The 13,170-nt window shown below is 51.4% G+C and overlaps 1 protein-coding gene across 1 annotated transcript in view; it reads right to left on the reverse strand.

Moving 5' to 3' along the window:
- The window catches only part of Kcnq1 (potassium voltage-gated channel subfamily Q member 1), a 323,081-nt gene that overhangs the window by 275,814 nt on the left and 34,097 nt on the right, over positions 1 to 13,170 (reverse strand). The window contains exon 2 of the mRNA XM_028771042.1: positions 6,262 to 6,352. Coding sequence (XP_028626875.1) covers positions 6,262 to 6,352 — 91 coding nt within the window. The remainder of the gene's footprint in view (positions 1 to 6,261; positions 6,353 to 13,170) is intronic.

Below are 13,170 nucleotides of genomic sequence, written 5' to 3' on the forward strand. Positions count from 1 at the left end.
GTCAGCTGGGACAATAGGAACCTTGTCTACTGAGGACATAGGGATGGTAAGTTCTAGTCCTGAGAGGGACACAATGTCTCCTCAAAGGGCCCAGGAGCCCAGGAGAGAGCTTGTAACACTACTGGGTACCTGGTTAGCTGGATGGCATCTCTAAAGAGCCCTGAAAACTAGAGCTCTCCAAGCAGGGAGCTGGGGCCCCACAGGAAGTCAGACCTTAGGCTTGGTGATGGAAAACTCTAGCCGCCTGCTGGTCTCCTGACCTCCTACAGCAGCAATTGTGACTCAAACTGCAGAAGTCTTCTTCCCTAGGCTGTAAACTAGTCTTCAGGGACAGAGACAGAGTGAACATACTATCACAAGTGCAACTGACAGGTGTGGTGTTAATGCCACCACAAGAGATCCCAGATAGGACACCAGACACATGGCCAAATGCAGTACAAGCACCAACAGTGCACTAGGTACACCCTGAGGCGGGTCTCAGCCGAAAAACAGGACACCCGCGGGGACTCCAAGCAGCAGATCAAGAGCTAAGAGCAAGCTCTAAAGCAGATAAACAGTGGAAACAAGTTAAACCAAAGCAAAGCCTAGACTAGACACAGCACCAAGACATGAAGCTAGGCGCTGAATTTAACGCTAATAAAGTCTCCACTGGCAGGAAAGGGTGTGAAAATGAATGCAAGAACATGTGAGGCCCTGCCGAGTGTGAACGAGGGTCTGGGACCTGAGGAGCTGACCCTGTTTCACTTGAAAGTGGGACCCAGCAAGAGCTGTTTTAAGGGCTCAGAGAGCAGCCCACCGGATCTCATTTTGCCCCTGGGAAACTGAGGCCTGCCAAGAGAGTTACAGAAAGCAAGGGCGGGCCAGGAAGGGTCCAGCTGCAGGGAGGTGGGTCGCCCCTGCGGGGCCAGGGAGCCTCACAGTAAGGGAGGAAACTGGAGAGATGACCTCATCCCCCAGGCCTCCGGCCGCGCGGCTCACGGGTTTTAACCGCAGGCATGGCGGGACAGTTCCCTGGTATGGGGGCCATGGGGCTCATGGAGCTGGAGTTTGTGCTAGTACTTTTTCAATGCAGCTGTCTTTGTGTGGGATTTGAAAACAAGCTGGGGTTTGAGAGACAAAAAACAGCCCTGCACCTGGGCCTGGCCAGGGTCTCCTATTGCAAGGAGGGGTGGGTTTGGGGGCGTGCATGCACATCCAGCAGACTTGCACGTACACGGCGTGCACACACATGTACGCCACGTCTACAGATGTACACGCAGCTTGCTCTAGATTCAGAGGCCGGATTGGGGTGGGGGGGATGTCCTCCTTGGGGCCACAAACAAGTTTCAAGGCCAAGCACACCTACAACACCCCTGATCAAAGTTCTAGCCAGACCCTGGCCTGGCAGGGCCCAGATTTCTCCAAGAACAGCTTTTCAGACCCACAGAATATGCCTGGCTCAGCAGAATGCTTAATCCCTCGGAGGCCGCCTGGCTTCCTTGGCCCTGGCTGAGATAACAGGGCTCTGGCACCACGAAAGCCAGGCGCTGAGGCAGGAGTATCGGCGCTGGGGTTGGGGAACACAGCCTCGCGTGACTTCTTTTCCACCATTTACCAATGTGCTCCCAGAATCCCTCACAGAGCTCCCTTGCCCTGGGCCCCCGTGGGGCACCGCGGGCTGTGGTTTGGGCTCCCGCGCTCAGCACTCTGGGCCCGGGCCCAAGGGCTGCCGAAATGTGCGTAACAAGAGCGCCACCTGGTGTCTCCACAGCCTGACAGAGGCTGCCCTGTCCATAGCCCCAATAAACATCTTTGCTTTTTACCCAACTCCCATCCACAGCACGTGGCAGCTGCAATCTACACTGTGTCCCCTAGCCTGAGACTCCATTCTCACCCCAGAGGCCTGGAATCCATAGCCCTTATATCTGCCTGGGCCTAGGACACAACCACCCTTCGGAGGCTATGAGCAGTCGATAGACCATCTATAGCAGCATACAACTCCTCCTTATCTAACCCTTTTACCAAGAATTGTGTCCTCTAAGAAGGTATTATCATCCATATACAAGGCCCTTTGAGTCACACACTTCTTTACTGGTCCATATGTCCAGGCTGGACACACGCCTGTCTCACACCTACTATCCCCAACACCATTTGTGGTCATGACTCTGAAGTAAGCCACTAGACACAGCCAGCTCAAATCCTAGAAGGTATGGCCTCTAAAAGCTAGCATGTGAGGACACAGGTTAAGCATGTGGTAAAGTGGGAGATAGACAATGGCTCAACAGTTAAGAACCCTTGCTACTCTGGCAGAGGTTCTAAGCTTGGTTGGGCATGCATGTTGGGCAGTTCACAATTGTCTGTAACTCCATCTCCAGGGATCTGCCTCACCATCTTCTGGATTCTGTGGGCATTGTATACACACACACACACACACACACACACACAGAGAGAGAGAGAGAGAGAGAGACAGAGAGACAGAGAGACAGAGAGACAGAGAGAGACAGAGAGAGAGGCAGAGAGAGACAGAGAAAAGAAAGAGAAGAGACTTAAAAAATAATGTGGTAAAGCCAAGTGGGGAGGTTAAGACTTAAAGCCAAGTCTCATTCTTATACTTTACAAATGGAGAAACTGAGGTTCAGGGGTATCCTTGTATCCCTTACGGGAATAAGACTTAAAAAGAAGGGGACTGTGTATCCTACTCCACATACACACTCTGAGCACCTGAGGTGTTAAGCCTCCCTTGGCACTGTGGAAAAGTGTGCAAGAGATGTGAGCCTACTCCGAAAACCCCATCATCACATCCAGGTTGCCCAGAAAAGAGCAGGAGGGTGTTGCAGAAGGGAGTGTGCAGAGTTGACCAGAGGTCAGTCCTAATAATAGAAAAGCAATCCTGCTGGGCACAGTGCTTGTGCAAAGGTCCTGAGGCAGTTGGGAGTGAGAGATGGGGAGGGAGGGGAGGTTTGGAGATGGGGGGGGTGTTTCTAAAATGTGTAACACTCTGGGGACCATGAAGGAGAAGCTGGAAATTTTCCCAAACCACCCAAGGAGCGTCTGAGACACTCAGGTTTTTGTTCTATAAAATCTCTTCTTAGCTGTTGTGGGGCAGGGAGGGTCCAGGGAATGAGAAGGGGACAAAAGAGGTAATGAGGTCACTGCCCTCACAGTGGTGGACAAAGAGCCACTTCTGGGAAGCAGAACAGACTGGGGAGGGGCTGCCTTGGGAGTGGGGACCTGCTCACACTGAGGGAAAGGGAGGGGGAGTGGACACAAGATCCCACCCACACCCCTCTTTGCTTTAGGGTTGATGGATCTATGTTCGCAATTCCAAAAGTAGCCACCAGATGGCAAACAGGCCCCAGAAAGAGCCTGGCCTGAGGGAGGTAGCAGAGGCCACCAGGAATTTATGGGCTAAGCCAAAAGTTACTGGGATAGGGTTAACCACCCCAAGTCTGGAGCTACCAGATGAGAAATGGAGTAGGTGTATTCACAGGCCCACATACATATGAACATGCGCTGACACATGGACATATAGTACTATCTACACTTAGGCATGAACACAGCTACACATACAGATACACAATACAATGTATACACACAACAAGTGCACGAGGATACACAAAACCAAGCACAAATCCAAATTCGGACATTACACATGTAAATGTCCACTCACATGCTCATACATGCTCAGATAAAACACACTTGGCTGAAGACACAGCTGTATATAGTAATGTGTCTATTTGAATACATGGGCACATGCAGGTGTGAATACATTCACATAAATGCACAAATAGATATGTACTTGGGAGACTTCCCAGGAGAACGTTCTGACAGCCAGGCCCCTCCCAGCATGGGAGCCATTTTGGCCCATGCTCTCCAGACCAAGTCCCAGATCAAAGACTACAGAAACCTAGTTCTTTGAGAAAGAACCTAGGCCATTCCCCTCAGCAGTAACCAGGTGCTATGTCCTCTCATAACATAGCCAGAGACTTGACATCATCCGTGTGGCAGCCACTTCTGTAGTGGGCAAGGGAACACTTCCGACAGGAACCTGTGGGGTTATCATCACAGGTAAAACTAAGGAACCCAGGGTCCTCTCACCCACCTTGGCTCTATAAAGGGAATACATGGGTCATGTGAAATTCCCCAACCATATCTAAGAGCTCCATCAGACAGATCTTGAGAGATTTTACTCTGAGACTAAGGGGAACAGGAAACTGAGGCTGGTCAGCTAACACATCACAGAGAGATGTCAGCTAAGATTTGGTAGCATCTTGCCAGCCACTTGGAACCAACTAGAGAATAGGCATACTGGCTGGATATTGCTTCTGGAAAAACCTGAGGCCCTGACCCCAACTTGAAGCCCAGGGACCAAAGGTACAGGAACTGGCACCACTGTGAAGTGTGGGGACATCATAGGCTAAGGCCCACATTGAAAAGTCCCAGAAAACTTCAGAAGAGAAGTCGCCCTCTAGTGACCACAACATCCAATAACAGCTTGTGACTGTTACCAGCTGCCTAAACCACCACTGGCTGGCACCACAGCCATGTGGGTATCCCCAACATAGTTAATACTTGGTACTAGGTGTGCCCTGGGTTGGATGCTTTGACTGTCGGGCTGGAAGTGAGGAACAAGAAGTTTGCCAGGAGGCCCAGCAATATGCTACAGAACCCACTGTAGGATACGGGAACCCTCCAATGGCCTGGGGAGAGCTAGGTAGGTACTGCCAGGCAAGCCTCATGATTGATTTGCTCTACAGTGAAGACACACGTCCTATGGAAAGGGGGCTGTTGGGATGAGTGGCCAGGATGGAACGGAGCAGTGCTTGCCTCATGCTTTCCTAGAGATTCCCAAAGCCACTGACAGTACCACACATGAATACTCAAACTTGGGGAAGAAGACACCACATTTAGGCCAGAACCAGAGACCTCTATAACCCAAGAAAAGGATATTTCCTGTGGCTCAGTATCTAGAAGCCATAAAGGAAAGATAAAGTTGACACATGAAAAATGGGTGTGGCTGAGCAGCCATCACTGTGATTCAAGACTTAGCAGGACAAGCTGCCCAGCTGACAGAGGCTGTATATATATAGATAAAACTGAGAAATACCTAAGGGCCACTATACAGAAGGTGAAGGGCAGCTGATTTTTGTCCTTGCTCCCTGTAAAGGTCGGAAATATCCCATCACAGGAGAAAAACACAAATGCACCCAAGCAGAAACACACTAGGCTGCACCTTTCTGGACTTTACCACCTGTCACCATCTTGTCCCCACAGTCCCAGCCATGCTGGCCTCCACCCATCTTCCCAGAAGCATCATAGATCCATCTGGTGCCCCATGTCTGACCCAACAGAGAATGGTGATACACAGGGTGTCTACCCTCATGGCAACTGGCTCCAGGCTCTTGATTGCCCTGCCAGAACAGGGTCTGCCTCAGTTGCAATATCCAGCCCTGGCCCTGTTTCAGGGGCTTATATCTACCAGATCAACAGTACCTAAGGCCCTCAAAGCAGGGGCTTTGTAAGTTCACACACAACAGGGCATCCTGAAGACACCGTTGGCTCTTTACAGAGTTCAGGATCACACAGGACAGTCCCCATGCCCTTCAAAGAGTGTGGAATCCTAAAACACAGTCTCTAAGCCTCTCACAGTACATGAGTCACACAGGACAGTCCCCAAGCTCCTCATAGAGCATAGCTGGACCCTGGTATCTGAAAATTCCATTCCTCAAACGTTCCACATGTTGCTCTATGCTGGGACAGGGCACACAGGTGGGATGTCCCGGGTCTGGCCTGCAGTGAGGGAGACCCGAGCTGTGTACCAAGGTAGTTGTGGTACCCACTAGGACTGCCATGATGGTCCTGCCAGAAATGATACATGAAAGTCTCCTGGGCTGATGTAAAGGCCCACTCCAGTAACTGAGTTAGAATCTGGGCTGGGACACCAACAGGCCCCATGAGTCAGTCAGTAATAGCACACACAAGAATCACTCAGCCCTAGGCACTGTCCCTACCCCTCAGTGCCACTGTACCCATGTCCTCCTGTCCTCTCTCTGGGCCTAGGTCAGAAGCTCCCCATGCAAAGTGGCCCCTTTCTGTTCTTCCTGAGTCTTCGACACATAGTCCAGGGGCCTGGAAGGCTGAATGCAAGGGAATTACCCTGCCTGATATCCCAGTATCAGGGTGGTGGAGACCAGGGGCAGATGATTCTACCCTACCCAGCCCTCTTCCACCTCTTCCACTTGCAGTGATGACATTTACTGATGGTCCTGGGTGCCTACATACCATCCAGAAGAGGGTCCCGGTGGCCAGAGCGGCATACTGCTCAATAGTGGACAGGACACTGAAGATGAGGCAGACCAGAACAATGAGGAAGCTGTGAGACAGGGGACATATGGTCAATGCCTGATCCAGCTTCCCTGCCGCCTCCCTCTCACCCAACACCCCACATGCAAGATCTTTAGTGCTGGCAATCCCAGGTATCCCTCAGATACTGCATTCAAACATGGGATCCATGGGATGGAAACCATGTACCATATGAGGACTGACCCCAGATTGGTGTCTCAATATACACTGTGCCATCTCAAGACTAGCCAGTATACAAGAATGGCACACAGCCTGGTGGCCATAGCCTTGGGGAAGGAGACAATGGGTCAGGGTCCCCTAGGAGGCTCAATAGTCCAGCCTCAGGATATCCAAGAACTTTGGTGTACAACTGAAGCTCAAAAAGTGCTATTTTTAAGAACTGGAAGCCTTCATCCCCAGGAGTGCAGGGGGTAGAGTCCCTCAGTCAATAGGGAGACCCAAGAAAGGAAGGCCAAGCACAGCCTGGCCCTGTGCCCTGAGGACATCCAGAAGGCACAGCTTTTACATTGCTCTGATTCTAAGAGCACTGAGAAGACAAGTTTCCCTCCCACTAAGCTCTCCATCCCTGTGTCACCATCCAAGGTGGCCTTCAAAGTTTCTCCCACTGAGGGGAGCAGGTTATTACATAGGGAGATGTTTTAGGGAACTTCAGACTCTACATACCCTCATGGCATGTTCTTGGGGATCAGAATAGAAGTGGGGAGCTGATGCATTGTCCCAGGGCTACAGGAGGACCAGACAGAGAAGGCATACACCAACATCAGGGCCCGAGCACAGACCACTGCCCTCAACAAGGAGCCCACATACTTCCTACCAATCCCATATCAGGTTTTCCCAGTATGTAAGGCCCAGACCCCCAGCCCCAGCCCCAGCCCCAGCCCCAGCCCCAGCCCCAGCCCCAGCCCCAGCCCCAGCCCCAGCCCCAGCCCCAGCCCCAGCCTCAGCCCCAGCCCCAGCCTCCCAGAGAGCACACAGCAGCAGTAGCCTGACTCAGCCACAGAGTTTCCCACACACAACTCAGGTCTCCCACACCTCTTAAGACTGACTTGATCCATTCCTGGCCTCTACAGCTACCACTAGAGGCCCTGAGGACCAACAGAGGCGAAGGTCCCATTGACTACCCCCATTGCTCCCTCCTACCTGCTCTGCCAGGTCAAAGCCTGCAATCACAGCTTACTACACCTCCCCCATGACAGACACTTTATTTGTCACGTCCATTTGCTTCCCAATGCAGAGCACATCCCGGCCTCCTCCTCTTGCTCCTCCTCACCCCAGCCCAGACGTCAACTCCACCACCTCCAGCTCCCCCATATCATGCCCAGTGTGGTACTCCAGTAGATTTACTCACTGGTATTGAGGATCTGATGTCACCGCCCTGCCTAAAGACAGAGAATCAGGTTCCTACAGAGTAGTCCCATATCATATGCAGAGGTTGTTCCAGTACCCACCCTGCCCCTCCATGATACCTTAATCACAACGCTTATGGCCAAGTATCTCTGCCAAGCTCTAGTGCCTGTAGTCCTGCCCAGTCAGGGAGCATCTTCAGCACAGGTGCCTAACATAGAGCCTGGTGTACAGAGGTCTTGGCACTCCAACACATACATACCTCCATTTCATCCCAAACTCCTACCCTACTCACCACACCTACGGTCATCTCACATCACGGTGAGCAACATTCCCATTTGGCACTGATCCCTGGCCACTACCCATACCGGGGTTCTCACATAGAACACACATCTGATTTGGCCCCAGCAGAACCTCCAGGTGGGCTTCAGCCCTTGCCACAGCCCAGATTGAGGTCTTCTCTACCACCATGCATTCCTCACAGACCTAGGGATCTGGCAGCAGCCAGCCCCTAACCCTGGCACCCAGTGCTGCTATGCGGGATTGTTTCCTCTCCCAGAACAGCAAGACAGGACATGCAGGTCCTCCTTGGTCCCCCAGTAGTGTTCCTCCTGACCAGTGGTAACCACCACATCTGTCTCCTGGACTGTGCCTCCATGGCACTGACCTATGGAAGCTCCTATAAGCTGAACGAGCCACATCAGATCCTCAAGAAGCCATGGCTCTTGTGTGGTCATAGCAAACACTGAGTTAGGTACGAGCTCCGCTGCTGCCCATCCACAGATTAGACATCCATCCAGGCCTACTAGAGAGGTTTGACTTTAGCCATGTATCCCCAACTGCTTTCTGAGACTATTATGGCCTTCTGAGACTCAGTCCCTCACTGACTAGGCTCTCCTCTCTTCACAGAGTGGGGCCTCACTAATCCAGGGTGTGTGCTGTTTTGATTCCCAGCAGGCAGAGAAGTAGGGTTGGGCTCATCTCTAGGTAATAGAGAGTAGATGCCCCACCCTAGACCATCGGTTACACATGAAGCCAGAGAGGAACTAACATGAAGAAACATGGCCTTTTCTGGCTGCCCCTCCACAGTGACATAGACAAGCAGCCCCCATTTCAGATTCCCCACTGGCACATTAGCAGCTTAGGCCTACCCTCTCATGGAACTGTGGGTTGCGGCACAGTGCACACCCCTCAGTGTCTCAGCACCTAGAAGTGAGGGAGTGACTTTACTCTCAAAAAGCCCCCAAACTCCTGGCATCATCACAAATGCAGAGACAAGGTGAAAACCTCCTGCTGCTGCCCTGAGCTCATTAAGGCCCAATGCCAAGAAGTCCCCCCACCCAGGAAACAATGTGGCCAGGTCTTGTCACCTGGCCGTGGTTTGACAGAATTAACATCAGTCCCACAAGAATCTGACAGGTCACAGTGCCACCATGCTAGAACCCAGCTCCTATTTCAGAGGGGACATGGTGGTTCCTGGAGCTCCTGAGGTCACTCAGGTTGAATCACAGAGGTAACAATGATACTCTTAATGGACTTTTGATTCTTTACTCTTAGGGTGACAACTTGGTCTTTCCAGCCCTCCAGAGACTCGGCTCCAAGAGGGAATAGAATAGCTCCAGCACTGAGGACCAGAAAGCTTATGTGCAGCAAGGGAACAAAGATCTTCAAATACAGCTCAGAGGGAGGAATGCCTGTCACAGGCCACTCTACCCATATCTGCAGGGGGACCAGGGCCCCAGCAGGGCAGCAGCTGCAGCCTTCAGGTGGAAAATTCCAACAGCCTGGAAGGACGGTATCAGAACAAGGAGGCTGTGTGGAAGACCCCCTCCTCTCCAGCTACTCCCACATGGCACTAGGGGAGGCCATGGACACACAGACCAATCCTGGGTAGAGGTGCAGAGCAGATAAGTCCCCAATGCAGACAGAAAACTACTTAGTACTCCAGAAGGCTGGCAGGGGCTAGACAATGCACCCACAAAAGACAGCCCATGCTAACCTGCCCAGGAACCTTGAAGTTGGAGACAATGGTGGCAATCTGCCCCCATGCGCTGGTTACCTTTTAGCCTCGAGTATTCCGAAAACTAAACAGTTCTTCAAATATTTGAACACATTGTGTTGCCCGAGAAAGGGTTATACAGCATAGTTTATTTTTTATCTACTCCTGATAAAAATGAGTATTATCTTATTTGCTACTTTATCTGTTCCTGCCCTGGGTGGGGCTGAGAGCCTCAGAGAGGCCGCACCAAGGGTCCCTCTGCCTTTGAGGAGCTCATGGGCCAGATGCCCACACCACCCATTCCTGCCTCCACAAAAGAGCTGCCATACCTCCACTCTACCTCCATAACCCAGAGCCTCAAGGTCAGGCTATCATAAGGTGCTCTCCACACCCCCCAGCAGCAGCAGAGGAAACTGAGGCCCAGGGAAATGCTTGTGTCCCTGGACACAGACTATCATGTTCTTAAGAGGGTTCACTGTGCAGGGTATGAAACAGAAGGTTCTCAGGAACAATACCCTGCTTGTTCCGCTCTCTCCAAATCAAACTCATCAGCCGTGACCGCAGCCCAGCCCTGAGGGACGTCCAAATGCTTTATCGGACATCACTTCAATATCTCTGTGCCCAGGTGCCCTGGGAACCCAGAAGAACACGGCATCCAGCCAGCACCATGTGGCTGCCCAGCAGAAGGCATAGGAGCACAAGGACCAGTGTTAGAAGCACGGACAGGCCAGCTATGGCAATATGGGATATGACTTGGAGATCTCCTCCATACATGCTAGGCCCTTGACCAGTAACTGATCTATAAAAAGCCAGGGCTGGGCCTAGACCCCTGGGCAGCCAGACCTCCTCAGGCACAGGCCTGATGGTGATACCATCCCAGCCCACAGCACCTAATCATCCCCTCGAGGAGGGTAGTGCTCTATACATGCAAATAGAAAAGGGTCTATTCCAGAGAGAGGAACTGTTAGCCTAGCCACCATCAAATTTCCAGCACCCAAAACATGGCACTGAAACATCTCATGAGACCTCAAGCCACTGTATCTGCATATACAGTCATAGTGTGATGTGCCCCGAAACTGCTGCTAGGCTGGGGGTGCCGTCCATCAAAGGTCACATTCATGGGTAGTACTTGAGGACACTTGGTAAGATAAGCCAGGAATGAGAGGACACACATTTCAGGATGTGTCTCATCAGAGGCCCCTGGAATTACCAGATCTGCAGAGAAAGACGGCAGGATGGCATGCCAGGGGCTGGGAACAGTTTCAGTCTAAAAGGACAGAAAGTTCTGGAGGTGGATGGTGAGAACAGCTACACATTCTGTGAGTGAGCTTCACACTGCTGGCATGAGCACACAGACACAATCAGCCCGTGTGTCTCATCACAACTAAAACTGATTTAAGAAAGAAAGCAAGGGGTTGGAGGGATGGCTCCATGGCCAAAAGCACTTGCTGCTCTCCCAGATGGTCAGAGGTTCAGTTCCCAACACCTATGTTTGGTGCCTCCCAACTGCCTTTAACTCCAGCTTTAAGGGCTCTGATGCCCTTGTTGGGCCGCTATGGGTGCACCCATGCATGCGTACACACATGCACATACAAATTAAGAAAGAAAGAAAGCCAAGCAAATGGATTAGATAATAGAACTTGAGCTGGCTAAGCACACTGGCCATGGGCTGTAACTGAAGCTATCAACATCCAAAGGCCCCTTGGGGACAGCTCTCCACAGGCCAATAAACAGTTAACTAAAAATCTAAGGTACCATGAGCCTTTGTATACACAACACCCATAGACTAGATCCTGATGTGTGAGCCCTGAGCCATGTGTAGGAGACTGTGCTGTTGTTCCCCAGGGAGTTACTTGGAAAGACTCCACACTAACCCTCACATATGCTACCTGGGAAGGGAAGCCTAGAGGAGGACCCTACTTACTGCCACTACCCACCCTCAAGTCTACCTGGACTCCCAGCTGCCTGACTTCAGGTTGGATATAGACATGTCCCAGGATGCTGGACTTCTAGAGCAGACAGCAGGCTTAGGAATATCCCAGGAAGGATCAGCACATGGGATGGTACCAATAGCAACTGTCAGCTGAATAGAGTTGGTCAGGGTTGGAAGACTTTAAGGCAGTCACTTGCTCATGACAGCTTCTCCAATATGTTGCTCAAGGTAGAGCCTAAGCCAGGTTACCTCTTGAAGGGACACACCTCGGTGAATGCTGAAACTCTAAGATGTGCCAGAGGCTGATCAGTTTCCTTTACCTAAGCCCTGGGTGGAAGATGTCCAGAGGCGGGGAGACAAAGGGAATGATGGTTGGTCTCGGGATCAGCCCACTTATGCATATTTAGAAGTCCCTGGATTGGGGACAACAAAATATAGCCACCTGTGGGGAGAATAAGATCCAACATTGTATAGGACACACACAGGGGCACATGAACAATGAGCTCAGCCTGGTTACATGGGCTACAATGCTCAGAATGGGCGAGCCATCTCATTCAACATGCTGTTCTAGGCTACCTCACCCCCTCCATCTGAATGGCCACCTCCCATTTACTCATGTCCCATTGGGCACCTTCTGAGAGGACAATTGACCTTGGCTTGGGGTATACCAGATATCCCAGGTTGGTGGCCTCCCTCTCACATCCTAAGTGGCAAGGGCTTCTTCTACATGAGGCCACATCACAGGCTTCAAGGACATCTTTGAGGCCTTTTCGACCATCCTGTAACCTACATCAAGCCACCCATCCACAGTGATTCTCAGAAGATCATAAATTCTTACACATCAAAATCAGTTGGGCCAAAGCACATTCTAGTATCACAGGCTTACGGGTGCTCAACTTTTTGACTCCATGGCAGCATATTGTCATCTACAAAAAAGTCCACACAGAACTGTGGGACTGACAGGCAAAAAGAAATCTTAAAAAGTTTTAAGTAAGTTTGTGATTTGTGGGGGACCACATTCATGGCTGTGTTGGGCCACACAAGGCCTGCAAGTTGTGAGTGGGAGGTGCTACATAAGCTGGGGGAGGCTCAAACCAGCTATGCAGCCCACATACATACCTTAGGCCTATACAAGGGCAGTCTTTGCCTGCCTCCCTGAGGAGCCTGGCCTATGCCTACAGATAGAGCTCCCAGGCCTGAGAGCCTCACTGCCTACTCCCTAAGACTACACTGGCTCTAGACCTACCCTTTTAGGCCTGGCTCTGGCCATAGTTCATTTCATTAAAACAGTGGTGACTTTACCAACCAGGAGGTAAGATTACCAATCTATTGTCTCAGGAACCCCTAAATGTGCTGATACGGCAAGTGCAAAACCATCAGGAGATTAACCTCAGCCTAATACTGAGAGACTTGCCTTACCTTCCAGCACCAACTGACACTCTCCCTCATGATCTGGTCCAGAAACCCCAGAAAAGCAGAACATCCACCTGGCTTTGCAGAGCCCCCCAATCCCTATGCCTATGTACCCCCTCCAGGGCTACAGGGTAGACAC

Source organism: Grammomys surdaster, unplaced genomic scaffold, assembly GCF_004785775.1.
Source record: "Grammomys surdaster isolate TR1022 unplaced genomic scaffold, NIH_TR_1.0 205, whole genome shotgun sequence".
Taxonomy (NCBI): domain Eukaryota; kingdom Metazoa; phylum Chordata; class Mammalia; order Rodentia; family Muridae; genus Grammomys; species Grammomys surdaster.